Source organism: Prionailurus viverrinus, chromosome A3, assembly GCF_022837055.1.
Source record: "Prionailurus viverrinus isolate Anna chromosome A3, UM_Priviv_1.0, whole genome shotgun sequence".
Lineage (NCBI taxonomy): Eukaryota > Metazoa > Chordata > Mammalia > Carnivora > Felidae > Prionailurus > Prionailurus viverrinus.
Window position 1 is genome coordinate 91,136,739 of NC_062563.1, and position 27,375 is coordinate 91,164,113.

At 49.7% G+C, this 27,375-nt stretch overlaps 2 protein-coding genes and 1 long non-coding RNA gene across 11 annotated transcripts; 2 read left to right on the forward strand and 1 right to left on the reverse strand.

The window, feature by feature from the left end:
* Positions 1 to 37: 37 nt before the first annotated feature.
* Positions 38 to 15,446, reverse strand: RTKN (rhotekin). 8 transcript variants are annotated; one of them, XM_047853546.1, is made up of 13 exons: positions 14,977 to 15,055; positions 13,217 to 13,391; positions 6,425 to 6,624; positions 4,640 to 4,701; positions 4,489 to 4,542; positions 4,276 to 4,393; positions 3,846 to 4,055; positions 3,001 to 3,095; positions 2,788 to 2,894; positions 2,426 to 2,554; positions 1,586 to 1,754; positions 1,318 to 1,422; positions 265 to 733 (listed from the first exon to the last, which is right to left on the reverse strand). In XM_047853546.1, the coding sequence occupies exons 2-13, from the start codon at positions 13,286 to 13,288 to the stop codon at positions 399 to 401; spliced, it is 1,656 nt and encodes a 551-aa protein (XP_047709502.1). In that variant the 5' UTR covers positions 13,289 to 13,391; positions 14,977 to 15,055; the 3' UTR covers positions 265 to 398. The 8 variants fall into 8 exon arrangements, with proteins under 8 accessions (XP_047709503.1, XP_047709502.1, XP_047709500.1 ...); XM_047853544.1 differs by having other exon boundaries at positions 13,217 to 13,634; positions 14,977 to 15,037; XM_047853545.1 differs by lacking the exon at positions 14,977 to 15,055 and adding an exon at positions 14,851 to 14,906 and having other exon boundaries at positions 13,217 to 13,500.
* Positions 13,706 to 18,497, forward strand: LOC125162484 (uncharacterized). Its single transcript, XR_007151049.1, has 3 exons — positions 13,706 to 13,727; positions 14,545 to 16,325; positions 17,989 to 18,497. It is a non-coding gene; the product is annotated as an uncharacterized LOC125162484 (long non-coding RNA).
* Positions 18,498 to 24,326: 5,829 nt separating this feature from the next.
* On the forward strand, positions 24,327 to 27,371 carry INO80B (INO80 complex subunit B). Of its 2 annotated transcripts, none has more exons than XM_047853556.1 (5): positions 24,327 to 24,617; positions 24,850 to 25,042; positions 25,259 to 25,377; positions 25,526 to 25,716; positions 26,751 to 27,371. In XM_047853556.1, exons 1-5 carry the CDS (start codon positions 24,560 to 24,562, stop codon positions 27,279 to 27,281), a joined length of 1,092 nt encoding a protein of 363 aa, XP_047709512.1. In that variant the 5' UTR covers positions 24,327 to 24,559; the 3' UTR covers positions 27,282 to 27,371. The 2 variants fall into 2 exon arrangements, with proteins under 2 accessions (XP_047709512.1, XP_047709513.1); XM_047853557.1 differs by having other exon boundaries at positions 24,335 to 24,617; positions 25,547 to 25,716.
* Positions 27,372 to 27,375: the final 4 nt, after the last annotated feature.

The following is a 27,375-nucleotide window of genomic DNA, read 5'->3' on the forward strand; positions in this document are numbered from 1 at the left end:
CAGCAAGGCAACCTGTCCTCAAGAACCAGGGGAAGGCCGCCGTTAAATAACTTTAATGGTTGATGTGAGAGTCACAAGGGAGGTGCACTCCCTCCCAAGGCTCTTCAGTGCCATCCTCAAAGCTGGTTAGTGCAGGGAGGTAGGGCAGGGTTGGTTCCAGTTTTCTCCCAGGAAGGGTTTCGGGGGTACCAGCCAGTCCCAGGAACGAGCCCCTCAACACCTTGGCAACCACAGCTTAAGAGGGGCTTCTGCTCCTCCTCCCCAGCCTACCCCAAGTCCAGCAGAGGAAGGTGAGGCCAAGCTGGCCAACCTTGTACTGACAGCGCCGCATCCAGAGCCTGACTGCACATGGGTCTTCTCTTCCTCTGGCCAGATCCTGTTGCCAGCACCTTTCTCTCTCACACTGGTGACTGGAGCCAAGTGCGGGACGGGCCTTTGCTGAAGAGGCCTCTGGACTGTGGGGATGGCTGCTGGGGGAGAGGGGCGACCGAGCGGGAAGCCCCAGGGGAGTGGTCTGGGGGGACAGCATCCAGGGAGAATGTTCGGGGTCGCCCCCAGGGCATGGGGTGGGTCCGAGCTGGGGCTGGGGCCACTGAGGCAGGTGAGCAGGGGGTAGGCAGGGCAGGCTGTTCTGTAAACATTGCTAGCCAGGGTGGGGGTGTCTCCAGCCTTGTGCCCTCCCGCTGGGCCAGGATGTCTGTCACCGCTGCGATGTCATCCAGCGGCTCAATAGCTGTGGCACCAGGAAGGGGTTGAGGGGAGGGGACTAGTCAGAGCTTAGGCCCCAGGCCTACCCAGCCCTGACCATCACCTGTCACTGTAATAGGAGGAAAGCAAAGCCCGGATCTCAGCCGAGACTGTGTTATCCTGCAGGAGAAGCCCCTCACCTGGGCCCCCTGGAGCCACTGGCTCTGATACAACTATGGGATATGGGGAGCAGGGGGGATGGAGATGAGGGGGTGGGCAGAAGTGGGTGAAAAAATCAAGGAAAGAGGAGGAAAATGAAAGCAGTGCCAGGCAAGTGGAGGGTCAGAGGAGGAGACAGGAATCCACATGCAGAAAGGGAAACAGAGAAGAAGAAATTAGGACAGGAGTCCATGAAATGAATCTGGCTCTTTGGGGGTTTGTTTGGAACTTTGGTGGAGGTGGCTCTAAGAAGAGCTGGAGAAGAGAAACAAATACAAGAAGACCGAGTAGGCCTTGGGTCCCCAGAGCTCTGCCTCAGTCTAGTGCTTTCTCTCTGTTGCCATTATCTAGGCTCCCTTGAAGCCCCCAACCCCACTTCCCATCAGATTCCCTGAGTGCACTTTCACTCACCCATCTCATGGTACAAGGACCCCTGCTTGGCCAGTACTTGGGGTGGTTTCCGGGGAGCAGGGGTTTCAATTTTCATGATTTCATCACAGCACTGCTTCCATTGGCCTGGAAGGAGGGCAGTGACTGGGGTGGGAGGAGGAAGACTGAGAGGGCCAGGCCATCCTCTCCCCTGCCACGTTCCCTTCCACACTGTTTGGAAATAGAGGCCTTGGGTAAAAACATCAAACCTTAATCCCTCCCAAGGTTCAAACCAGCCTCCTCCTCTTACTCATGTCAAAGAAAAGCTGCCACAGAGCCTCCATCCAGCTGTGCAGGGCTCCTCGACCCTCTGTCTGAAGGGTGTGTGTCACCTCGTCCTCCCCATACCGGTTACTGATGCTCAGGGTGAAGGGCCGGCCCGCAGCGTGGTCCAGCTCCCCTGCCCGGACTCGAGTCTCCTGCAGGAGAAGGAAGGGGTCTGCTGCCACCTTCACGTTGGTCACAGAAGTCAGCAGTGACATCAGGCAGGTTTGGTCATCCCTGCCTTAGAAGGAGGAGCTTGTTGGGTCTCTCCTCAAGCCCTCTTATTTGCCTCCTATTGAGCAGAGCAGGAGGGAATGGCAGGAAAGGACTGGAGATGAGACAGATCGTCCTCGGTCAGGAACGTGGAGCAGATGGAGACAGGGAAGGAGGGATTGAGTGAGGCAAGGAAGGCACAGAGGCACGCAGGAATGCTGAGGCCTAATGTCCCTCAGTACTTTCATAAAAGTTGGCAGGAAAGCCAACAAAAGGGCTCGGAAACCAAGAGAAGTCATTGGACTTGGTTTGGGAGAGAAATCCAGGAAAGGGTGAAGTAGGGGCAGATTGGAATCTGAGGGAAAAGGCAGAAAGAGGATGAAAATCCTAAACTGGCCATGGGACCCTCTGAGACTTGGCAGGGGCTGAAGCTGGTGAGTAGAAGAGTTTTCCAGTGATGCTGGTGAGGAAGAACATTCCTGGCCCTGAAGCCAGGTATGGTGCTGTTAGGAGCAACAGGCGAATTTCCATCTCTCTGCACCCACCCTCCTGGGACCTGAAGGAGACACTCCTGGGCCCTGGCACCTGGTAGCTTCACCAAGGGACCCATCACCTTGTTGATGGCGATAGTAAACAATGGTTCTTCCCCAGTGTCTGCGTCTTCAGGTTGCCGGTAACAGAAGAGGTTTGTGCCTTTCAGGACTCCATGCACTCGTGCCCAGTCCTGCAGCTCCCCAGCTTGCTGCGTAAATGACTCAGGTTACCTGGGGGAATCACACCGCCAACACCCTTCTTCCCTTTCCCCCAGTGAGAATCTGCTCCTCTCTGCCCATGCTCTTGTCTGATCCAACTCTCTTCTTGCCCTAACCCTCCTTCCTCTACCCAGTTCTTGATTTTTCAGTGGTCCTTCGGTGCCTAGGTGATCCAGCTTTCCTTCTCCAGGTTCCCTTCTATATGTCAGGGCCCCCTCCTCACCTGCACCCTGAGGGTACCACTTGCGGTAGGCTGAGTCATGCAAAGAGGCTGAGCCACCAGGCGGCAACACACGCTACCATAAAGGGGAAGCCAGGCAGGATTCTCCTCTGGGGGACAGGAAGTGCAGGGTAAGGATAGGGAATGAAAATGGACCATTCAACAGCCCCTCTTCTCACTGTCCAGCATCCCCCCCACCCCACAGCACATACTCACCATGGCTGGTGAGGGTGAGGTCGTGTGTGCGGAACCCATCTTGCACTGCTGCCAGGGTGAGCGTGGTGTGAGCCAGGAGGTGGTAACGAGGACCCCTGCAGGACAGACAGAAAAGTGGGCTTCAGCCCCATGATCGGCGTATTAAATAGCAGGAGATCTGAGGGCTAAGCAGATCTGCCCCGTTGTTCAGGCGGCCCCACAGAAAACTAGCTTGCCTCCTCCACGGGGCTTAGAACATTTACTGAGCTCCTGCTGAGTGCTGGGTCCTGTGGTTTAATTATGTTATTCCACTGTATTCCCACAACAGCCTTGGAAGGTTGGTGGCATTGTTCTGTTAATAGATGAGACAGCTTGAGGCTTAGAGAAGTTAAGAAATTTGCCCCAAATTTATAGCTGGTAGGTGGTGGAGTTGGAATTTGAACTCAAGTGTGTCTCCAAAGTCAGCATTCTGTTCACTGCCCTAGAGCTTTCAAACTGCTTCTCAGAGGCCCCGTGTTTCTGTTGGGTGCCTCTAGGCATCAGCAGGCAACCCCTCAGGACCCAGGCTACTTTGCTCCAACCAGAGCACTCTGTTCTATCCATATAAGATGCATTTGCTGCTGCAAAAACTTGAAGACCCCAGAGCTTAGCTCTCCCTGCATTCTTACTGGTCTTCTCAGTTGACATGGGCCTGCTCCGGGGTGTAGGCCAGAATGCCTCCCAGCTGTGTGGCCGCTGCTACTTCATGTAGGTCTCCATGCTGTGGCAGCAGCACAAAATAGTTTCTGCATGCTCAACACAGCTCTGAGGTCACCCGTGGCCAGGACAGAGGCAACTGAGGGCAGTGGAAGAATGTAGAGCCTTACCCCACAGCTGGGGTCGGAAGCAAAATGGGACTGCTCCCCGAACCCCCAGCACTCTCCAGCGATGCCCGGACACGCCTCCCTGAGGAGCGGCCTAGGGAGCTGCTGAGTTTGGTGGCAAGCCTCTTGGGGGCTCCAGCCAGGGCCCCCTCCTCTTCCACGCAGGCCCCATACAGCTCCAGTCGCAGTTCAAAGTCTGGCCCTGCCTCGGTGCTATAGGAGTATGGGAGGAAGAGAGGAGGATGCTCCTGGGGAAGTCCAGGGAGGCATGAGGGGGCGGGCAGGGGTGAAGGACAGATGTGGTGCAAGTACAGGACAACTCCCCAGGTGAGGCCCATCTCCCTTCCTCCCTCTCCTCTCCCCCTGCAGCTATGGCATCCAGGGATTGGAGCAGAGTGGAGAAAGGAGGGCGTCACAGGGACCAGGTGCTCACAAGAGCACGTTGCTCTGAAAGGAGATGTCTGTGAGGGTCCTGTCCACCAGGATCATCTCTGTGTCCTGAATGTGTTCCCCTAGCTGCAGCAGCAGGAACACAGCCCAGCGGTGCAGGTCTGGGGACAGAGGCCAAAACTGGTAAAGATGTGCCCACAAGAACACCCAACCTCAGGTCACTCCCTCCATTTGTCCCAGCATGTGTGCAACTCACCACCTTTGTTCTTGAAATATTCTGTGTCCTTCCACATGAGTGGAATCCGGAGGTCTGAGGGGCAGAGGGGCAGGAAGAGATGTTGAGACAGGGCAGGAGATCTTGTGGTTGGGCAAAGAGTGCCAGTGACTAGGGGAGTTGTGCTTCTTACCAGAGATGCAGACCCGGCCACGGCAGGGGGAGCGCTCAGCAGGCGGCCCGCTGTCAGAAGGCCTGTGGGCAAATCACAACATCGCCACCTGCCTCTAGACACTATGCCCACCCCCCACCCCCCGGTTCTGGTTCCCAAGGGTTCTTTGTTGCCTCCAGCCCAGGGCCCAACCCCAGGTCCCCCACCAGCCTGACCTAGCAGGACTGAGGGACTGTAAGAGCTGTCAATTGAACCCAGGGAGTCACTGGGCTTGGGGACACTGGAGGAATATCAGCTCACATGCAGTATAAGCTCCAGGCTCCTCCCCCTCCAAGCATCCTCTCTGACCACCTCCCCAGACCCCTGCCAGGGATGAGTGGGGCTTGAGGGAACAGGTGCCCGCAGAGACTCCTTTTCAAGAGTTCTTCTCCATTAAACCCAACTTGGAGGAGTTTGCAGGCTTTCCTTTTAACAATGGGGGAGGCTGTTCTTCTCTACCATCTCATTCATCACTTCTTTGATATAGGAGGATACTGGGTGGGTTGGAAAATCAAGAACTCAAGTAAAGAATATCTGTGTTCCATTTGCCATAAACCTCTCTTCCCTCCCCCTCAGCTTTGATTTCTCCTTTACCATCTCCAGGTAGGCTGGGCCTTCCCAGTACCCCACTGCAGGGCCCCAGACACCTGGCCTTACTCCCCTCCCCACCCGTCAGCAGGACTCACCAAGCATGTGTCTCTCCTAAAGTGACAGTGAGTTTATCCATACAAATTCATAGCTCCACTAATTATCAACTTAGTAAGGCCTTAAGCTAAATGATGTGGCACTGATGACAGTGTGTTTAGCTGTCAGCAATTCGGGATGTACTTCAAATCACACTGCCTAGGTTTTATGGCCAGGGCAGAGCCTGTTGACGGCTGCCTTTCAGAAGATAGCAAGCTCACATTGGAAACTGCCTCCCACCTCCCAGCCTGCTTGCCCTTTAGCTTTATGGGGAAGCCAGAGCTGGTTATCTGCCTTCCCCCAGGGGCTTCACGGGTGGAGGGCTCCTGGCAACCGCTCCTGTGTCAGCCTTCATGGCCAAACTGGGATGGGCACCCTGCCAGTGGGCGGCTGGAGCCTTCTCCCTACTCAGCAGTGGGGACAAACAGGCTTATTTTGCCAGAGCCAGTTTTCCAAATGACCAGGCTACCAAAAGTGTCCTCATTTGCCAGGTATTTTCTCCAAACACTTTAGTTGTACCAGAGCATCATCTCAACCAATTCACCGTGGATTTGTCAGATGAGCAACATCTAATGTCATGAAGCTGGTGTTTCACATCCAGAAGCTGACCCTTTTTAGAATACACAATCTAATTTAGGGGAGCAGACAGGCTTTCCCTTAAATGTTTTTTTATTATTTCCTTTCTCGAGCACTGCCTGTGATGGTGAACCTTAGGTACACTATTGTCAGTTTGTGGTAAATTGGCCATCTGGTGAACCCACTTTGAGAAAATTATCTTTCCAGAAGCCAGCCAGCCAGCCAGCCAGCTTCATCGGATCACAGGCAGGGCTTAGCAAATTAGCCCTTTTACATTATAACCCCTCAGACTGACAGCCTTTCACCAGATACACTGGCTTTCCTGAGTCTAGCCCTAGCTACTCCTTAGTGCACCTTGGGCAGCACACTGTGGTGATAAAACACCAAGGCATCTCCCAGGCCTCTGACAAGGCTTCAAGGAGAAGTCATCTTCAGGGTGATCCACACTCCGTACATACACACAGTACACGACTACCCCCCATACGGCCTTGCCTCCCCCTTGCTCACCTCCGGCCTGTCTTGCCCAGCACCTGCGCCTCCTTACGCCGCTGCAGCTCACCCATGTAGCTGAGGATGCGACTGTTGCACACCAACAGGCTCTTGGTGGCCTCCAAAGCTTGCTCTCGCTGGGAGCAGGCCGCCAGCAGCTTGCAGGCCCCTTCCCTCATCCGGATCTCATGGTCTAGCTTTCTCTGCAACTCTGTGTCCTAGCCAGAGTTGGGGGAAAGGATGAGAAGGAAATGTCAGTCGGGGACAGGCTGAAGCACCCTCCAGTCCCCAAGTGGGCTGTGGCCCAGGAGAAACAGATAAGAAACTTATGTTTTAGGCAACTCAACCTCAGCTACCCAAGAATAACCAGAAAAGCTTTGTAAAAATACAGATGCACTCATGCATTTGATGGTAGGAGCATAAATTCCTTCAGCCTCTGTTGAGCACAATTTGGAAAAAAGCTATGAAAACTAGAAATTCATGTATCCTCTGATCAAACTATTCAATATCTAGGAGTTTATCCTACAAATACAATTATACCTATTGGCAAAGCCATATTCATTGCAACATTTAAAAAATTTTTTAAATGTTTTTATTTAGAGAGAGAGAGCATGAGCAGGACAGGGGCAGAGAGAAAGGGAGACACAGAATCCGAAGCAGACTCCAGGCTCTGAGCCGTCAGCTCAGAGTCCGATGCGGGGCTCGAACTCACAAACCATGAGATCATGACCTGAGCTGAAGTTGGGCGCTTAACTGACTAAGCCACCCAGGCGCCACTCATTATAACATTGTTTTAAAGCACCAAGTTTAAAAGTCCTTCACTCAGGCATTGGTTAAATAAATCACAACATTTCTACATCATGGAATATGAAAGGCTGCAGACATTAAAGAGTGAGGTAAACATTTGTGCGTAGATATTAAAAATCTTCAAAATATATTAAGTGAGAAAAGAAAACAGTATTACACAATTCTACCATTAGTGTACTATATATATATATATATATATATACATCTATATATACATATATAGATGTATATATATACATATATATACATATATATGTATATATATGCATATATATGTATATATATACATATATATGCATATACTATATACATACTATATATATACTATATATATAGTATATATATAGTGTATATATATAGTATATATATAGTGTATATATATATATATATATATATATATAGTACACTAATGGTAGAATTGTGTAATACTGTTTTCTATGGTGTGTATATATATATATATATATATATATATATATATATATATATGGTTGTGGGCCTGGGTGCCAGGAATGGAAAACAGATTTATGCTACCTTTAAAAATATATACAGCTTTCTTTACTACTGTACTTTCGGAAATTGTTACCTTTTTAAAAATTTTTAATCTTCTCATTTAAAAACAAACAAAAAACACATTACCATGCTCTGCCTCAGATGTGCAGAACAAGAATCTCTAAGAGTGGAGTGTGTGAGTTTTTTTGAAAATTCCTCGAGTGATTCTGAGGTGTAGCCAGGGCTGAGAACCACCAACTAAAGAAAATGGACAAGGGGCGCCTGGGTGGCGCAGTCGGTTAAGCGTCCGACTTCAGCCAGGTCATGATCTCACGGTCCGTGAGTTCGAGCCCCGCGTCGGGCTCTGGGCTGATGGCTCAGAGCCTGGAGCCTGTTTCCGATTCTGTGTCTCCCTCTCTCTCTGCCCCTCCCCCGTTCATGCTCTGTCTCTCTCTGTCCCAAAAATAAATAAACGTTGAAAAAAAAAAAAAAGAAAAAAGAAAATGGACAAGATGGTAAAGACCATCCTGGATTACCCCAAAGACTCTAGTGATGAGTTGGGGGAGGGGGGCATCTAGTTAGTAAGGGATCGGTGGAGAAGGAACATACCATGTATAGAGTTCACCCATGCTGCACAGAACCCTGTATGCACTCCAAATTAGGGGACCTGCCTAAGGAGATCTGAACTTGGGAGGTTAAGGACAGAGGCAAGGATTGGGGATGGGAAGGCAAGCAAGGCAGGAGGTCAGGAGTGAGGGGCTAAACAGGCTGTGCATAAGGATGGGGGTGGGTAGGCAATGAGAGAGGCACCAGGATTCTCAGGAACATTCACTCAGAAAGAGCCTTGGAGGTCTTGGCAGAGAGCAGACGGTGAGAGCACCAGTCTGACATGAGACAAACCTGGGTCTGTGACATTCCTGCCAGTCTTGATAAGCTGAGAAAAAACTTATTTAAAATACACTAGACAGTTTACTCAAACTCCCTAAGACTTGGTTTCTCCATCTGTAAAATGAGAATGGAAATAGTCCCCACATCCCAGACTTGTGAAAATTCAGTAAGCCAGGAATGTAAAGCACTTAGCACAATGCCCAGCACATAGTATACATGAATGGTGAGGATGCTTTTTTAAATTCTGCTATTTTGACAGCAGTAGCATTCATCCAACAAACCTGGAGCATCCCTGTGCTGTCCAAGGCCCACATTTAAAATCCAGCTGGGAGGTGACAGATGCAGACATTAATGGCTGCACCATAAGTGCCATGTCATGGTATAAACACACTCACAGGACAGAGACCATGTCTGCTTCTGGTTGAAGTGACCAGAAGTGACCTCCTTCAGAAAGGAGGTAGAAAACTAACCCCATTACAGTATAAGATTAGTTTAAGAGGAAGCCAAGTGGAGACACCAGGCTGGAAGAGGGGGGTGAATGTGATCACCCAAAACCTGTCTTCTCCCTCACACCAATTATCACACTGGGCACTTTCTTCTGTCCCCGGTGGCTCCAGCCTTCACATCTCCAAGACCTGAACACCCTAAATTCCTGTTTTCAAAAGCCTTGTCCAGCCTCCCTGCAAACATTCTTCCTTCACTATTTATTTCCTGGGCTACCAATGAGCTAGGCCTGATTCTCATGACCCCTCTCCCAGCATGGTTTCTCTTCCTGACACTTCAGAAATAGGCCAACCAGCTCACAATGCCCCCTCCACCAGGAAGCCCTCCCAGACTACACAGCTCCTGCCCCACCCCCACCCCTCAGCCCCTCTATGTCTGTCTGCACCAGGGTCCCACCTCTGCTAAGCTTTCTTGCTTGCCAACCCCCATCCCATTCTGTATCCAGCTTCTGTCACAAACACCACAAACGGATGAGAGAAGGGAGGGCACAGAGAGGCGTCCTCAAGTCCCCTCCTGGCTAGTCTCTTTGTCCGGGCCCCAGCACTCACGGATCCTTCCCTAGCCCTGTCCATTGCGCTTGTGGCACCAACGCAGGCAACGCGCTGGTTCCGGGGACTCGCAAGCACGCTCCCGCCCGTGGCGCTTGGGGCGACGGTGACATCAGCTCCCAACTGCCGCGAGAGCAGTCGAGGGGCTCCTGGGCGCAGGCGGTCCCTCCCAGCTCCCGGCAGGGTTAGGCTCCGGGCTCTAGCTGCGCAGCCAGGAGACCCAGTCGTGCGCAAGGCTGCCTCCCAGAGCTCCCACGTCGCATTGGAAAGGGCTTTTTGGCCTTGGTGCCGCTAGAGCTGCAGGAGGCCAGAGGCCCCTCCTGCTTTGCGGTTGCCCTCCAAGGTGACCCCTTGCCCAAAAGCATGGGGGAGGAAGATAGTGTGTAAATTGGAATAACTGGGGCCATAGAAAAGTTTCTGGGCTCAGCCTAAATGAATGAGCCTGCTATCATCCCCCCCTACCCTGGCCCCAAACCCACTCTCCCACAGCTCCAGGGAGGAGAGGACTCTAGAAATCCTGCTTCCTCCCTTTGGGCAGAGCATCTCAGGAATCCTGGCACTGTTTCTAGATCCCTGTGTTTAGCCCCCATCTCCCCACCCCAAGGATAGCTTCTTGTCTCCCCCTCCCCACCCACACACCCCTTTCTCCCCAAGCAGGCATTTTCTCCAGACTCTCCTGGGAAAGAGCCCAGAATTGGATGTCAGCTGGACCTGGGTCAAGGCCCAAGGGGCTGAAGGAGGATGAGTCATGGGCAGAAGCCCAGCACACATTAAGCTCTCCGTGGACATCTTCCTGTCCCTCCCTCCCATTCTCTTCTGTCCCTGACTTACTGCTCTGCTTCTCATCACCTCTGTTCCCTTCAGAATCTCCACTGGGGCTAAATCCAAATCCTGGCTTGGGAATTTGACTAGCTGTGAGAACTTAGCCTCTGGAAACTATAAACTGGGGAGTGTTCTATCTCCTTCATAGTATTGTTTGAGAATTAAGTGGGAAAGTCTAATTGTTTCCTTGGCCCAGCACATATTTAAAAACAGCCTTTCTCTCACTCCCACCTCCCCTTTACTTGCAGCTTAGGTTGCTTCCTCCAGAAAGTCTTCTTGGATTTATTCTTCCATGAGTACCTCTCTTAGCAATCTCTGAAATATCAGTGGATCTCTCTCTTGAGTTGGGGGTAGGGGCTGGGGGGAGGAGACTGCTGAGTTTGGTGGAGAAAGAACACAGCACTCTCAGCCTGTAGCTGAAGGAGAGATGACCAAAGTGAAATCTAAGCCCCCTCCTCTGCCCCAGAACTTGAACAGACTTACCATGAAGAAAAATTACATGGGGGAAGGGAGCACAAGACAGTGGAGAGGGTGCAGAATTTAAACATTTAAATACCTAGACCAGCTCTGTTCAACAGTATCTCCTGTAATGATGGACATGTTTAGCAGCCATCTTGAAATGTGGCTACAGCAACCAAGGAAATAAATTGTTTATTTCATTTTAATTAACTAAATTATACATTTAAATAGCCACATGTAACTAGTAACATGGACAGTGCAAAGGACTAGGTTTTATCCCATGTGCCAACACAGGACAATAGGTGGTATCAGAGTCCCAATGGGCTCACTGAGCATCTTTTTTTTTTAATGTTTATTTATTTCTGAGAGAGAGAGAGAGAGAGAGAGAGAGAGAGAGAGAGAGAGAATGTGAGTGGAGGAGGGGCAGAGAGAGAGGGAGACACAGAATCTGAAGCAGGCTCCAGGCTCTCAGCTGTCAGCACAGAGCCTGATGCAGGGCTCAAACTCATGACCTGTGAGATCATGACCTGAGCCGAAGTCAGCCACCCAACTGACTGAGCCACCCAGGTACCCTGAGCATCTTTCTGCATATTAGAAATAGGTGACCCTCTCCAGGCAAACAAGTTAGATAAAGGTGTCCCCTCTAAAGGTTTGTAGCCCCAAAGCAGGCCAGGACTCCTGCCTCTGCCTGGCACCCTTGTGAAGGAAACAACCTGCACAATTTGTGCCAAGGATGTGCTCTCTTTACAATCCCACCTCCAATCTTCCCCCACAGCAATCTCCTGCCTTGTCCAGGAGGTCACCTCTGTGGTTTCCTTCTCCTTCCCCATCTCAGTAAATGGCCACACCACTCAGCTGCTTAGCCACACACCTGGAACGCTCTTTGCTGTGAGGCAAATCCATCAGTGTCCAGTCCTCATGTCCAATCCATCAACCAGCCCTGTCAGATCTACCAAAGTCATTTGAAATCCAGCCCCTACTCTGTCTCCACCACCAGCACTTTCTTCCACACCACCACGTTCACTCCCCTAAGGCTGTAACAACTTGCTGTCCAGTGGTCTTCTGCTGCCACTCTTGCCAACTCTTTCTCTCACCCCCAACCCCTGCCTAGCCTATTGTCCACAGAAGTCATTATTTTAAAACATTAGACAAGTACTGTTCCTGGTTAAAAACCTTGCATGGGTAGGGGTGCCTGGGTGGCTCAGTCAGTTAAGCGCTGAGTCTGGCTCAGGTCATGATCTTGTGATTCAGGAGTTCAAGCCCCGCATCAGGCTCTGCGCTGACAGCTCAGAGCCTGGAGCCTGCTGCGGATTCTGTGTCTCCCTCTCTCTCTGACCCTCCCCCACTTATGCTCTGTCTCTCTCTCTCTCTCTTAAAATAAATAAACATTAAAAATTAAACAAACCAACAAACCAACAAAACCTTGCATGGGCCAACAGCATACCTAGAGTAAAATCTACATGCCTTGTTAGGGCCTTCAAGGCCCTGCATAATCTGGACCCTGTCCATGACCTCAGCCCCAGGTATAGCCACACTGGAACTGGAACACATCCTCATCTGAGAGCTTTGCCCCTGCTATGCCCTGTCAGGAAAGCCCTTTGTCCAGTCTTCACATACCTTCATATCCTTCAGGTCTCAGTTCATGATCTCATTGCAAAGACTTTCTCTGACTTCCACACTGAATGCTGCCTTCCCTACCTGATGTGTGTTACATCCCGTTTTCGCCATCATTTCACTGTGTGAGATGATTTACGTGTTTGCATGTTTATATGTTCCCCCAGGTGAATGGGCCTTTCCTGTCTGGTTCACTGAGGTATCCCATGGTCTAGAAAGGAGCCTGACATATAGAGGTATTCAATAAAGGTGTTTAAGAATAAATAAAGGAACAAACAGCTCCCTGCCATCTCCAGGGCCAACAGAATTCTTACATCCTGATGCAGAGCCCCCCTCCCCTTCTCTAGCAAGGCCACAGCCTTCCTACAAACCTCTCTTACATCAAAGTCCTCTCTTCTTTCCACACTTAAATGACCCCCTCCAAAACTCACATCCACACCCACTCACAGAGTTTTCAGAAACAGGTGTAAAGACCCTTCTGCCAACATAATGCTCTGCTCAACAGAACTGAGTGTAGGTCCACACACAGCATCTAACACAAGGCATACAGAACCACCTGGCCCTCTCCCCACTTTGAGCAGGTCCCACCCTCCCTCCTCAGCCCCAGCAGGGCTGTGCGGGGGCAAACTGAGGCTGGGGTGCATGCACAGGAGGTGTACTCCGGGGGTGGGGGCGTTACCTCCAGGCTGAGCGCCATCTGTCGAATGTAGAGCATATTCAGGTCCTCCAGGATGTGCAATCTGTCCTGCATCTTTGTGCCCCCACTGCCCCTTCCCTTGTGGACCCCTCCAGAGGGGGGGTGCTGGACAGGCACCACGCTGCTCCACAATTCCTCCTCCCGCTGCTTCCCTGGTCTTGAAAGAAGTGGCCAGAGGGCAGAGGCTGCCCTCGTCCCTCTGCACTCCTGATACACCCCTCTGGCAGCTGTGACAAACTTCCCTTGCCTACCACTGTTCCAGAGTCCTGGTGGGAGCCAGGCATGGGAAGAAAGGAAAGCGAGGTGAGAGTGAGGAAGGTCCCAGGAAGGGAGGCCAGCTGCAGAGGGGGCTCTGGGCACAGAGTGTCCAGTCTTGCTTTGGTGGCAGCTGTTCTCCCAGCTGTGGAAGAAAAAGGCCCTTTCATTCCGACTCTGGCCCCTCCCCAGCCCCCGCCCACATCCCTGGCCTGGTGGACAGAGAGTCTGTGTGCCGGTAGGGCGTGAGGGGCAGGCACAGCTGGAAGGGGGCAGGGAGGGGACGCTCACGCAGGTTTTACAGAGTTGTGGGTTTGGGCAGCAGGTCAGAGCTTTCTGAGAGGGGTTCTCACTCTCAGAAAGAAGAGGGATGGAGGTGAGGACTTGACTGGTGAGCCCAGGGAGCAGGACAAAGGGGTACACTGGGCCCAACCCCCAGGGCCACCTCTTCCAACTTGGGGCCCTTATCCAGCCCGCCCCACCCTGGGCTCACAATTACCTCGCTTTTCCAGAAGAAGGGAGGAGAGGGCGGGAGAAAGGCAGGGGTGTGCCTGTCTGCTGCTGCCCCCGCTCCCCTCTGCGGGCCCCTTCCCTTCCAGACAGGAAACCAGCCCCGATTCCCAGCCAGCTGCAGCTTTGCCCCCACCTCCCGCCCCACCACCTCCAACCCGGCCCACGGAGTCACACTCCCCTCAGCGGCCGGCGGGCCCTGCGACTCCGCCCCGGCTCCTTTGGCTCCTCTGCTCTGGCCCCTTAGGCCCAGCTTATCCCAGGGGCGGCCCCAGCCCACAGGCCCCTCCTCTTGGTCCCCAGGCCTCGCCTCTCCCTCCCCCACGCTGGTCACACGCTGGGTTGCTCGTGAGGAACCCGACAAAGCCCCTCTCCCCCAGGTCCACTGGCTTCTGAGTCAGAGAAGGCCCGGGACACCGGGACGTGGATGTGAAAGGGCCTTTGTTCTGGGCAGGCTGGGGGGAAAGGGCAGAAGCCAGGCCTGGAATCTCGGCCCGGAGGGAGAGGGGGGCGGGAGGAAGGCCCCCTCACTTAACCCTTTACAGGTCCTGCAGGGAAGGAGAGGTGACCTTGGGGACAGCCTCTTTGCTGTCGCTACTGCCCTCGGTCCTAACTCAGGCCCACAACGTTCAGCCGCTCCCAAGCCTCTATGGGGAGTTACAGGTAGGGCTCAGACTAGGTAAGTAATGGGGTAGAGCCGAAATTGTGACTAGAGACTGGGCTGCAAAGTTTTGGTGTGGTAAACGCCCAAATCATTAAAAGGGACTCCCCCGCCCCACCACACACACTCCCAGCCCTTCAGGGGCACAGAGGAGCAGTTGGGGAGGGCTTCAGCGACTAAGTGGTCAGACCTGGCCTAGAAGTCGAGTTGGTGATGAAGGCTGTCCCAGATGGTTGAGACAGGTTGTGAGATAGGGCTGGCGGCCGAGGAAGAAGAGGGAGCCCAAACGAATCCGAGCTGTTTGGGGCCCGCCTACCTGCTCACCGCCCTTCGCCGCGGGATGCGCAGGATAGGCCGGGTCCAGGCACACTTTGGGAATCGAGCCTGCGGACCCTTAAACTCAAGCCAACCCGGAGTTTTTCCAGGCAGAGACAAGTCATCCCAACTGGTCAGGGAGTGTCGGGGGTGGCACGGGTTCGATTAACTTTCAGACGGTGCGCGCCTCACTTCTGAAGTCAACAACAACCGGTTAGAACCCAGACCGCGGCGTCTCCGCCCCTCGGCGTGCGCGCGGGCGGGGGCGGGGGGCCGAGGGCAGCCGGGGCTGCAGGAGCCGGGGGAAGGGGGAGGCCGGGACGCGGGTCTCACCTCGGGCGGGTCGCTGAAGAGGCTGAGTCGGAAGCGGCCGCGTTTGAACTCCATCTCCAGGGCGGAGCCCCTGGCCACGGTGACCCGGCTCCGGTGGTTTCGGGAGAACATGCTGGCGACCCCGCGCCTTTACCTGTTCTGTGAGTTCCCGGAGCCGCCAGCTGTGTCCGATCTCGTCCGCTTCTGTTCCTCGACGTCCGCCCGCCAGTCCGGCTGGGAATCTCCCGCAGCCGGGTTCCCAAACTCCGCCCCCGGAGACGACACCTGGGCTGGGCAGGGCGCGGCACCCTCCTTCTCCACCCCCGCCAAAGGCCCGGCCGGCCGAGCCAGTCCCGAGGCACCAAGCAGTCCTGGCCCGACAACCCCACAGCCAGGCACCCTACGCTGCTCAAACACTGCGGGGGCGCGTCATCCGGTCGCGCCCAGGTCTCAGGTGCCTCACCTGGGAAAGGGGCGGACCCAGGGAAGCCCCGCCCCGCCCGCCTCCCCCACCTGGCAAGCCCCACTGCCTGCGCGCGGAAAATCCCGTGGCCACCTGGGTCACTGCGTGGCACACTGCGGTTCTAGCCGGGCCCCGGGACCGTCCCCAGTTCCACACCAAGCAGCTTCTGAAGTGATCGTTTCAACTTCCTACAGTCTCAATGTCTCTTCGTCCCCCTCCCGCTTTAGGTCGTCCATTCGCTACCTGCCCATCCACCCAATCGGGGGCCATGCTTAAGCATGTTTTGGAATCCTGTTCTTTCAATTACTAACTGTGGAGCCTTGACTCAGTCTTGAACTGAGCTTCAGTTTTCTCATCTGTTCAATGGGGTATAGTAATTATCTCCATTCCTCCGGTTGCTATGAGGATTCCATATGAGAATGGGTGTAAGATGCCCAGCATAGTGTCTGACATAAAGCAATGGCCCCAAAAGTGGAGCTATGAAGACAAAGGAGCAGGTGCAGCACTCTTGTGTCCTTGGATGGGGCACAGGTGACCTCAGCGCTCTGGACCCAGATCATAAGTGCCTTACGAGGGTGAGTTGATCATTGACCTCAATGTTGACTATTTTTCAGCTCCTTTGCTGGATGGGCAAGACAGGATTAACACTCTCAGTCTGTGCAGAAGAGGGGGCCCTCCTCACCCCACAGAGCCTAGTGAGAGAGAAAGAAATGGCAGAGTATTAGCTTGCTGACCACACTGATTAGTCTTTTGGGGATTCTAGAACTTACTGGAGAGAACTTGATAGATTAATAAAATTAAATAAATAAGTGAATAAATCTTGAGAGTAAATCTCCTTCATAGCAGATGGGCTGGAGTCGGAGAAATAGTAGCCTTTAACTTTAGAGAGGACAGAATTGCTCTGCTATGGCAAATTACTCAAATGTTCTTCTAGAAAACCTGACTTAAGATTACTTCAGCAAAAGGGCAAATTTCTTGTCTTAAGGAACTAAAATATCCAGAGGCCAGGCTTTAGATGTGGCTTGACTCAGGCATTCAGTGTCCCAAGGATCCTTCCTCTTCCCGTCATCTACCTCTACTTTGCTCCACATTGGCTTCACCCTCCACAGCATGAGATTGTTTCCAAAAATTCTGGGTCTATAACTTTTCAGGCTTAAATTCAGGGAAAAAGACAGCATCTGTTTCCTGAACATCCTACCCATGTCTTGGATTCACTATGGGCCATCTGGGATCATTTGTCCAACCTCTGTAGCCAGAGGGGTCGACTGACCTGAACCAATCGCTGTGGCTAAGGGAGGATTCTACATGCCAGTCGACCAGGCCTGGGTCACTTGCCCACTCCCAGAGACCAATTGGAACCTATTGACCGAGGAGAGGAGGGAAGGAGAGGTGGTTTCCCAAAGACTGTTTCAGTACTACCACCAGAAGGTGAGGGAATGGATGCTGGAGAGGAAAACAGCAAACAGCCTTGATATACAGTTACATGGAGAAGGGAATTCTTCTGGTCAGTAGGAAAGTCCGATCAGAAGATTTTATAAAATCCATGGCCTCTGAGATAAACCTCAAAGGGTGGGTGAGGAGAGGGAAGGGGAAAGGCTTTGGGTTTTTTGTTTTGTTTTTTTAGTGTTGTTGTTTCATTTTTGTTTTTTTAGTAAACTCTACCCCCAATGTGGGGCTCAAACTCACGACCTCATGATTAAGAGTCACCATCATATGCTCTACTGACTGAACCAGCCAGGCACCCCAGAATTGTTTCTTATTTCTTCAAATATCTATTGTCATTCTTTTTTTTTTAATTTTTAAATGTTTATTTATTTTTGAGAAACAGGGGAAGAGTGCCGGCAGGGGAGGCACAGAGAGAGAGGGAGACAGAGGATCGGAAGCAGGCTCTGCGCTAACAGCAGTGAGCCCAATGCGGGGCTTGAACTCATGAACAATGAGATCATAACCTGAGCTGAAGTCAGATGCTTAATAGACTGAGCCACCCAGGCGCCCCTCTATTGTCATTCTCCTTAACTGTAAATTCCCCAGGGAGGAACAATCTGTCTTGTCAACTGCTTTATGCCCTGTGCCTGGCACAAAGGAAGTAATCAACCATCATTGAAGTAAATGAATACAGGAAATGCCTCAAGTCAACATGCAGATTTGAGAGTACCTGACTGGGATGAGCCATGCTGTTGGACTAAAAGTGTTCATTTCAAACACTGGGTTTTTTTTTGTTTTGTTTTGTTTTTTTAGCAACAGAATGAAATCTTACCTGGAATATGTGAAATAGAAGCAAGCAGCTGCCGTGATGGAAGCAGGGCTGGAGCCTCAAGCACTGTCCTCTCCACAGGCCCTCAGCTGCCCTGCACCCCACCCTGGGGAGCTTGTGCTCTCCCTCTCTGGAAGGGTTTGAAAACCCCTGCAAGAGGTGGAGGAATGGAAGACGTCTGGAAAGGAAGTGGAGCTCACATCCTGCCTGAGAATCTGAATTCCATGTGACTGAAGATTTTACAAAAGGAGTGGGATAGCTAGAGTTGTATTTTAGAGATCATAATCCAGCAGCCTCTTTCATAAATCAGTTGGAGGAGGTTGTGACGGGTCAGGGAAGCCAGTTGACACTGTATGTGAATAGGAGTGAAGAAACAAGGGCCAACAGTTTTGTGGATTGATTTATTTTTTAAATTAAATTCTTATTTGAAAACACACATACAGTTAGAAAAAAAAAACTAATGAACTCCTAATTTGACATTTAAAAATAATACAAAATATGGGGTGCCTGGATGTCCCAGTTGGTTAAGGGTCTGACTCTTGATCTCAGCTCAGGTCTTGATCTCATAGCCTTGAGTTGAAGCCCTGAATTGGGCTCCCCACTGGGTGTGAGGCCTACTTAAAAATAAAATAAAATAAAATAAAATAAAATAAAATAAAATAAAATAAAATAAAATAAAATAAAGTAAAATAGAATAGAATAGAATACAATAGAATACAATAGAATAAAATATAAAATAAAAATAATATAAAGTAAAAAATAAATGAATAAAAGCATGCCTTCCTCAGCATCAGAGAAAAACATTGAGACATTTAGTGCCATGGCGTACTGAGGCCTCACACTAGCTCATAAGAGACAACTGCTAAATTGCCTAGAATTGTGCATTTCAAGTGTTAAACACAGCTTTGATTAAAAATTAAATCTAAAACCTCACAAATAAATTCTATTAAAGCAAAGGTGACAAATACTCAAAATTCATCACTTCCTCATTTCACTATTTTTCTATTATCTGTTGAGGTTATTTGTATCAATAGTATACACACACACACACACACACACACACACACACACACACAGTGGAAATGCTATGAATGCTATGTCTCTTCCTAAATTCCTGTGTTCCATCATGTCACATTTGAAATTGGGCATGGTGAGAGTAGTTACACAACAGAATCAGGTGAACACCATAAATCAGGGCTGGTTTTTTTTCTTTTCTCTCAGGGAGCTTTTGTTAAAAATTTACCAGTGTACTACTGGTTGGGTACATAATCTTTCCAACTTTTTCCTTTACTTATGTCTGTGTCTCTGTCTCTCCAACTATGAAGTAGATATCTGGAGAAGGGGTTGTCAGTCACTTGGTGTTCAAATCATCCTCCTATTTCTGCATGGTCCCCCACTGTGGACAATATTGGTAGGCTGAGGCTCTACCCTCATTATGGCATCTGGAGAAGGTTATTCATCCTCTCTCACACTTCTTCACAGCTCAGGGATAAGCGCTTGGCCTAAGCCAACCAACTGGAATGCTCCCAACTGGACTTTGAATCTTGAACAAGTGAAAACAAGACCCAGGGAGAGTTCATGATATAATCATTGCACCTGCAGCCCATGGGGAGCAGGTGGCTGTGCCAACAGGGAAATCCTCATCAGCAGGTTCCGGTGGTGTCATTGGTGTAGCTCTGCCACCTCAGCCACATGTTCCTACTTCCTGGCCTCTCTTGGTTCCCACCCTTTTCAAAGGAAAGGACAAGATGAGCCCAAAACATTTTGTAGTGTTAGGAAGTAAAAAAGTGCTCAAAGAACGATGGAGACATGTCAAAAGGACCCAGAAATCATCTTAAAGAAATGCCCACTGACCAAACCTGGGACATGTTTCAGCATCAAAATGAATAATGATACTAATGGATTACAACCCACTGGCTGAAACAGAAAATGATATAAATAATTCATATGTAAAGGAATGTAAGAAAAGAAAGCACCCCTTCACAGTAGCATGCCCACTAATACATGTAGATGCAATAATGGAAGTAGAAAGATTACGTTGGCAATTATTACATATTGTTGATTCACAGAGTATTTGTCAATGGATACTAAGCTTGGTAGATGGAGGTTTGATGGGGAAAAGGATTATCAGAGTAGTTTCAAAGTATATCCCCAGAAAATAACTCATTAATTACAAAAGTGAACAATGGAGACTTTACAGTGGAGAACACTGACAGACACCACTGTGACCAGGTGATCAAGGTTAGCGTCATCAATAGTGAGACAGGCTGATACCATGTGCCTCCTGATGTGATACACCGAGAAGAACACAGCACAGTCTTCTTTGTGTAGTATTCCAGCCAACAATTATGAATCGAGACATGAGGAAACACCAGATGCATCCAGGTTGAGGGGCATCCTAAGGAACCAAAGGCCTGTTCCCCCCTTTTTTAAAGATTTCATTTTGGGGGTGCCTGAGTGACTCAGTTGGTTAAGCATCTGACTCTTGGTTTTGGCTCAGGTCATGATCTCATGGTTTGTGGGTTCGAGCCCTGCGTTAGTCTCCATACTGACAATGCCAGAGCCTTCTTGGGATTCTCTCTTTCCCTCCCCTACCTCTCTCTCTGCCCTTCCCCCACTTGCACATGCATGCTCTCTCTTTCTCAAAAATAAATACACTTGTGGCACCTGGTGGCTCAGTTGGTTAAGCAACTAACACTTGATTTTACCTCAGGTCATGATCTTGTGGTTCATGAGTTTGAGCCCCATGGTGGTCTCTATGCTAACGGCACAGAGCATGCTTGGGATTTTCTCTCTCTGCCCCTCTCCTACTCTCTCTTTCTTAAAATAAATAAATAAGCATTTTTTTTTAAATTTTTTTTTCAACGTTTATTTATTTTTGGGACAGAGAGAGACAGAGCATGAACGGGGGAGGGGCAGAGAGAGAGGGAGACACAGAATCGGAAACAGGCTCCAGGCTCCGAGCCATCAGCCCAGAGCCTGACGCGGGGCTCGAACCCACGGACGGCGAGATCGTGACCTGGCTGAGGTCGGACGCTTAACCGACTGCGCCACCCAGGCGCCCCATAAATAAGCATTTTTTAAAATTTTGTTTTTAAGTAATCTCTACACTCAATGTAGGGCTCAAATTTACAACCCTGAGGTCAAGAGCTGCATGCTCTACCAAATGAGCCTGAGCCAGTCAAGAGCCCCCAAAGGTCTGTACTCTTTATCTATTTTTTACTTATTTAATGTTTATTTATTTTTGAGAGAGACAGAGTGCAAGCTGGGGAGGGGCAGAGAGAGGGAGACACAGAATCTGAAACAGGCTCCAGGCTCTGAGCTGTCAGCACAGAGCCCCACATGGGGCTTGAACCCACGAACCATGAGATCATGACCTGAGCTGAAGTCGGAAGCTTACCTGACTGAGCCACCCAAGTGCCCCAGGTCTCTACTCTTTAAAATTGTCAAGGTCATGAAATATATGGAAAGAGTGCAGAAATGTTCCAGATTAAAGTAAATCAAAGAGATACAATAAGAAAATGTAATGCATGATTCCGGATTTGGATTCTGGGCTAGAAAGGAAAAGAAGACATTGGGCAGCTGGTCAAACTTGAATGCCCTCTGTGGATTGGATGGTCACGTTCTATCAATGTTAATTTCCTGATTGGGAGGGTTGCACAAAGGTTATAGAACAGAGTACTTGTTTGGTGATATATTTAAGGGGGAAATGGCATCATGTCTGCAACTTTGAGATCAGAAAAGAAGTAATGATAATGAGGGGGAGGGGTAATGACAAATGTTAACAATTGCAGAATCTGATTTTAGGAAGTAAGAGAGTCCTTTGTACTCTTCCTGCAACTTTTCTGTATGTTTGCGATTATTACAAAATAAATTATATTTTTAAAATAAGGCCAAGAACTCTTTCAGAAGAACAAAGTTCTTCCTTTTAGCCTACAAACATGCTTAAATCTCTTCTGAACAAAGCAAAACCAAACCAAAACAAAATAACGAAGCTAGCAGCTACTTGCTGTTGCCACTTGCTCCCTGCTGGGCATCAGGATGTTGAGGAAATACCACTGAGCCTGGTGTCAGGAAGCCTCTGTTGGAGGCTGGCTCAACACTCCCTAACTATGTGACTTTGACTAAATCATTTAACCTCTCTGAGCCTCAGTTTCTTCATGAGGTAACAATAGTAGCTCTTACAGAGCTGCCATGGAGATCAAGGGAGAGAAGGGATATGAAAGCAGGTTATAAATTATACTGTGTTTGACAAATACTAACTGTAGGTGGTCCCTCACTTTAACCCCTGGTGATACAGGACTATTGCCTTCACACCTGCTAGAATGCATCTCCTTCTAGGAGCTCAGCCTGCCCTCTGCAGGACTACACATAACTGATCACAGCCTTCATCTGTTGAAGTATGACTTTCTTGCCCTCTTTTGGCCTCTTCTTCTCAACTCTGCCTGGCCACTCTGCCTGCCTATCCAGGACAGATGATCACTCAGATCTGTTCCTGGTCTTTTCCTCTTCATCTGCTTGTTCATTCTGGAATGTCTCATCTATTCCCATGCTTTTGGGGGCACCTCTGTTTCTATGCTGATGACACCCATACTCACACCTTTTGCACTGGCTTCTCCTGTCAGTATTCCATCTCCATCTGGGCATTCACTCAGGCATTTCAAATTCACCTTGGGCAACAATAACTGATTCTCATACTTTCTTCTCTTCCTATGTTCACTTTCTTATTTAAAACACTACGCTCCCTCTAAATACTTGGGCCAGAAATGCAGAAGTCAAGTATTGTTGTTGTCATTTGCTTATTGAACATCTACTATTTTCCAGGTACAAAGTACTTTGCATTCTTGATTCACTTTTTTTCCTTGAAAGAGCCCTCTAAAGTAAATCCTACTTCATTCCATCTTACAAAGCTGAAATCTAGGGTTCAGAAAGCTTAAATAACTTTTTAGTTCAAGATTATACAGCTAATAAATAGTGGAACTATTTTTTTTATAATAGGATAGTCTGACTCCAAAGTCCATTCTGTTAATCTTAATCATTATACAACATTGACTTCTTCGTGAATTCTCATATATAATTTCATTGATTCCTTTTAATTTTGTCACTGAAATGTCTCTTGAATCAGTTCTTTCTTTGTTCCCTGATGCTATCTAGTTCAGACACACATCTTGTACATACTTAAACATTTGTATATAGGCGGTACATTTTTCTATTTATAAATATGATATATACTGGCTGTAAGAAAATTCATCACAGATCTAGGTAGTAGAAGTTCCCCAACCCCAATTTCTAAAGATAACCACAATTAAGGTGTAGTATGCATTCCTCATTTTTTTCTATGTATATAGAAGCATATTACAGTTTTTAAATGCAATCACATCCTATTGAAACTCACCTTTTTTATTTCATGTATCAGCACATACAAATCTACTTTGTTATTCTTTTTAAAAACTATTTTTTATTTAAAAAAATTAATGTTTACTTATTTTTGAGAGGGGGGAGGAAGGGGCAGAGAGAGGGAGACAGAGGATCTGAAGCAGACTCTGCACTGACAGCAGAGAGCCTAATATGGGGCTCAAAGTCATGAACCATACAATCATGACCTTAGTTAGCTGAAGTCTGTCGCTTAACCGACTGAGCCAGCCAGGCACCCCATGTTCTTCTTTTTTTATTAGGTAAAAAAGACACATATTTTATACAAAGTTAAAAAGGCACAAAAGTGTATATTTTGAAAAATAAGTCTCCCTTCACCCTTGTTCCTCTTAGTCACCTATCAGAATTGATGTCACTAGTTTCTTGGGAGCATTCGGAGGCCTCATTCCTCTGAATAGCAGCATAGCTGTCCATTGTATGGATGTGCCAAGTCCATACACCAAATTACTTTGGTGTTTCGTTAGAGGGACACTTAGATCGTCTCCAGTGCTATTACCCACTAGGCTCTAAATTCCATGTCAATGTTATCAGTTACTTATCACTCTTAACTTTTGTTGGCAATAAAGTGTTCCAGATTGTATAGGTGCACCATAATTCATTCATCATTTCTCTACTGATGAGAATGTAGGCTTAAATACAGTTTGCTCTGCTCCTAGGGTACCTGTCCTATTAAATACTTCTGCCATTTACCGGCAGTATAGTTTCTTACGTACTCCTCCAGTGCGCTGTGAGCTCCTCAAAAGCAGGGGAAATTGTTCATGTTCATCTTTGTATCCTCATAGCCTAAGCACCGAATTTGGTCCAGAGTACACGCTTTCCACGTTTAGGTACAATAATAATTGAATCGCCCGCCCTGAGTCCTGGAACCGAGTGTGAGGAGACGAAGCGAAGGCAAAGCCGTGCCCTTTTAAGCTGTCCCAGCCTCAGAGGTCCGGAACTTTCGTTAGACGTTTCATTGTTTCTCAGGGAGGATTTTAGCCTCCGAGCGTGCCCCGCACAAGCATGGTTGTTACGCACCGGAAGTAGCTTGTTATTTTGCGGGAGTCAGTTCTTCCGCGGGGCGGAAAAGGCAATTAAGCATGTGTTCCTATCTTTTCCAGTCCCCTTTCCTTGCAGGACCCTATGAGCAAGCTGTGGCGGCGCGGGAGCACATCTGGGGCTATGGAAGCCCCTGAACCGGGTAGGCGCGGGTCGGTAAAGCAAGTTAGGCGTTCTCAGAAAAGGAGTACCTTTTTTCGCTCTTCCGAGCCTCCGGGGTACTTAGCCACAGGTGGGAAGGAGAAAGGCGGAGGTGTTGTTATGGTAACAGCGTGTACCGCGGGAAGAGTGGGCCCCTTCGGGGGTATTGGGTTCTTCAAGGCTTTCCCTGCCCGGCTGTTGTGGTCCACTGTTGACAGGCTTTCCTTACGCAGGGGAAGCACTGGAATTGAGTCTGGCGGGTGCCCACGGCCATGGAGTGCACAAGAAAAAGCACAAGAAGCACAAGAAAAAACACAAGAAGAAACACCATCAGGAAGAGGAGGCTGGGCCGACGCAGCCGTCACCTGCCAAGCCCCAGCTTAAACTCAAAATCAAGCTGGGTGGGCAGGTCCTGGGCACCAAGAGGTGAGGCCAAGAAAGCCAAGGTTTTATTTGAGGAACTTTAGGAGCAAGCAGAGGGAGAAGAAGCTCTCTGGGCTTTCCAATAGAAGACAATGGACACTGATTTCAGGGCTGAGGTTAAGGTAGCGAGAACCCAAGAGGGTGCAGGGGAGGACTGGAAAAAGCTACCAAGCAGGAGGAGACAACTGCTCAGCTTACACAGTGGTTGCTTTTCTGCAGTGTTCCTACTTTCACTGTGATACCTGAAGGTCCTCGATCACCCTCTCCCCTTATGGTTGTGGACAATGAAGAGGAACCTATGGAAGGAGTCCCCCTTGAGCAGTACCGTGCCTGGCTGGGTGAGAAGGATCTGGAGGTGGGGAAACTGGGTTTCTCATTATACCTGATTAAAGGAGGAGGGTTGGTTCTGAGGATGGTGAGAATTTTGAGTGTCCCAGTATTAACTTGGCTAAATTAGGTTCCCCATCTGAACAATTTTACTTTTAGCTTTCCAACTTTGCTTTCCAGATGAAGACAGTAATCTATCCCCCTCCCCACTTCGGGACCTGTCGGGGGGCTTAGGGGGTCAAGAGGAAGAGGAGGAACAGAGGTGGCTGGATGCCCTGGAAAAGGGAGAGCTGGATGACAATGGAGATCTCAAGAAGGAGATCAACGAAAGGCTGCTCACTGCTCGACAGGTAAGTCGGTTCATTCTTTATTCACTTGCTAAACATATATTGAGAATTTCTCATGTCCCAAGAATGTTACTAGGCAGTGGGGATATCGATGGTGAAAAAAAGACAGAAAAGGTTTCTGTTCTCATGGAGTGGTATCGCGTGTGCGTGTGCGTGTGTGTGTGTGTGTGTGTGTTGGGGGGAGAGGGGTAAGTAAATAAATAATTTTGAAGAGCACGGTTTATAACAAAGATAGAAATAGAAATAGAAATAGAAATGAATGTGAAATAGAAATGAAATAGAAAGTGGTGGAGAAGAAATGTTAGATAGTGTAGTCAGGGAAGACCTCTCTGAAGAAACTACATTTCCAATACCAGGGGAGCTTTTCAGGCAGAGACCAGCAGGTGCAAAGACCCTGAGCGTGGAACATGCCTAGTACTGGTCAAGGAGAAAATTAAGTGTGACTAAGCCATGAAAGTATTGTTTGCAGGAAAGTGATACATTTGATTTATATTTTGGTATATTTATACTTTGGCTTCTTAGTGGAGGTAAGGAGTAGAAGCAACATCTGCCAGGAAGCTGTAGGAATCAGGTGAAAGATGGGGTGGTGGCTTGAACCAAGGCGAAATTGTGGAGAAGGAGGAAATCAGATGGATTCTGGATCTATTTTGGAAATAGACACCTGTTAGGAGTCAGGGAAGGGGTAGCAAAGGAGTCAAGGGTAACCCTGAGTTTTGGGCTTGAGCAGTTATCCAATTGATGCTCTCCACTGAGATGAAAAGATTTAAAACAGCAACAAAACAAAACAAAACCACCCTGGAGAGGTGGTAAACAAAGTTTGGGGGCAGGCAGGAAATATTACTAATGCTTTTCTTGAGAGTCAAGGGTCGAAAGACGAAAGTCTGGGGATCTGGGAGGAGGCAGTACTAAAAGGCACCTGGAGAGGTGCTCATTCCACTTCTTCTCTCAAGTCCAGCACTCCTCAAAGACCCTGCTTTCCCTGCCTTCGTTTGTTCAGAACTCCTCTCTCTGACACCCCTCGGTCTGTCTCTCCCCAGCGAGCTCTGCTCCAGAAGGCGCGGAGTCAGCCTTCTCCGATGCTGCCACTGCCCGTGGCTGGGGGCTGCCCTGCCCCGGCACTCACCGAGGAGATGCTGCTGAAGCGCGAGGAGAGGGCGAGGAAGAGACGGCTGCAGGCGGCTCGGCGGGCGGAGGAGCACAAGAACCAGACTATTGAGCGCCTCACTAAGACTGCGGCGCCCAGCGGACGGGGAGGCCGAGGGGCAGCGAGGGGCGAGCGGCGGGGCGGGCGGGCCGTGGCCCCAGCCCCCATGGTGCGCTACAGCAGCGGGGCACAGGGTTCCACCCTTTCCTTCCCACCCGGCGTTCCCGCCCCCGCGCCAGTGTCTCAGCGGCCATCCCCATCTGGCCCTCCTCCTCGATGCTCTGTCCCGGGCTGCCCTCACCCGCGCCGCTACGCCTGCTCCCGCACGGGCCAGGCGCTCTGCAGCCTTCAGTGCTACCGTATCAACCTGCAGATGCGGCTTGGAGGGCCCGAGGGCCCCGGATCTCCCCTTTTGGCTACTTAAGGTCCTTACTTAACCCGGACTCTGCGCCCTCTCCTCTGCCCCCATTTTCATTATTTTCCCCACCCTATTAAATTTCATCCGGTGCCTCAACTTG

What these genes read in the sequence shown, in the direction of transcription:
- INO80B (XM_047853556.1), top strand. Translation starts at nt 24,560, where the DNA reads ATGAGCAAGCTGTGGCGGCGCGGGAGCACATCTGGGGCTATGGAAGCC. An exon ending in GCAGTACCGTGCCTGGCTGG is followed by an intron (nt 25,378 to 25,525) that starts GTGAGAAGGATC and finishes TTTTACTTTTAG; the next exon opens with CTTTCCAACTTTGCTTTCCA. An exon ending in GGCTGCTCACTGCTCGACAG is followed by an intron (nt 25,717 to 26,750) that starts GTAAGTCGGTTC and finishes GTCTCTCCCCAG; the next exon opens with CGAGCTCTGCTCCAGAAGGC.
- RTKN (XM_047853542.1), bottom strand. Translation starts at nt 15,419, where the DNA reads ATGTTCTCCCGAAACCACCGGAGCCGGGTCACCGTGGCCAGGGGCTCC. An exon ending in GTGGTACCCTCAGGGTGCAG is followed by an intron (nt 2,555 to 2,787) that starts GTGAGGAGGGGG and finishes TCATTTACGCAG; the next exon opens with CAAGCTGGGGAGCTGCAGGA. An exon ending in GCAGCTTTTCTTTGACATGA is followed by an intron (nt 1,423 to 1,585) that starts GTAAGAGGAGGA and finishes CCCTCCTTCCAG; the next exon opens with GCCAATGGAAGCAGTGCTGT.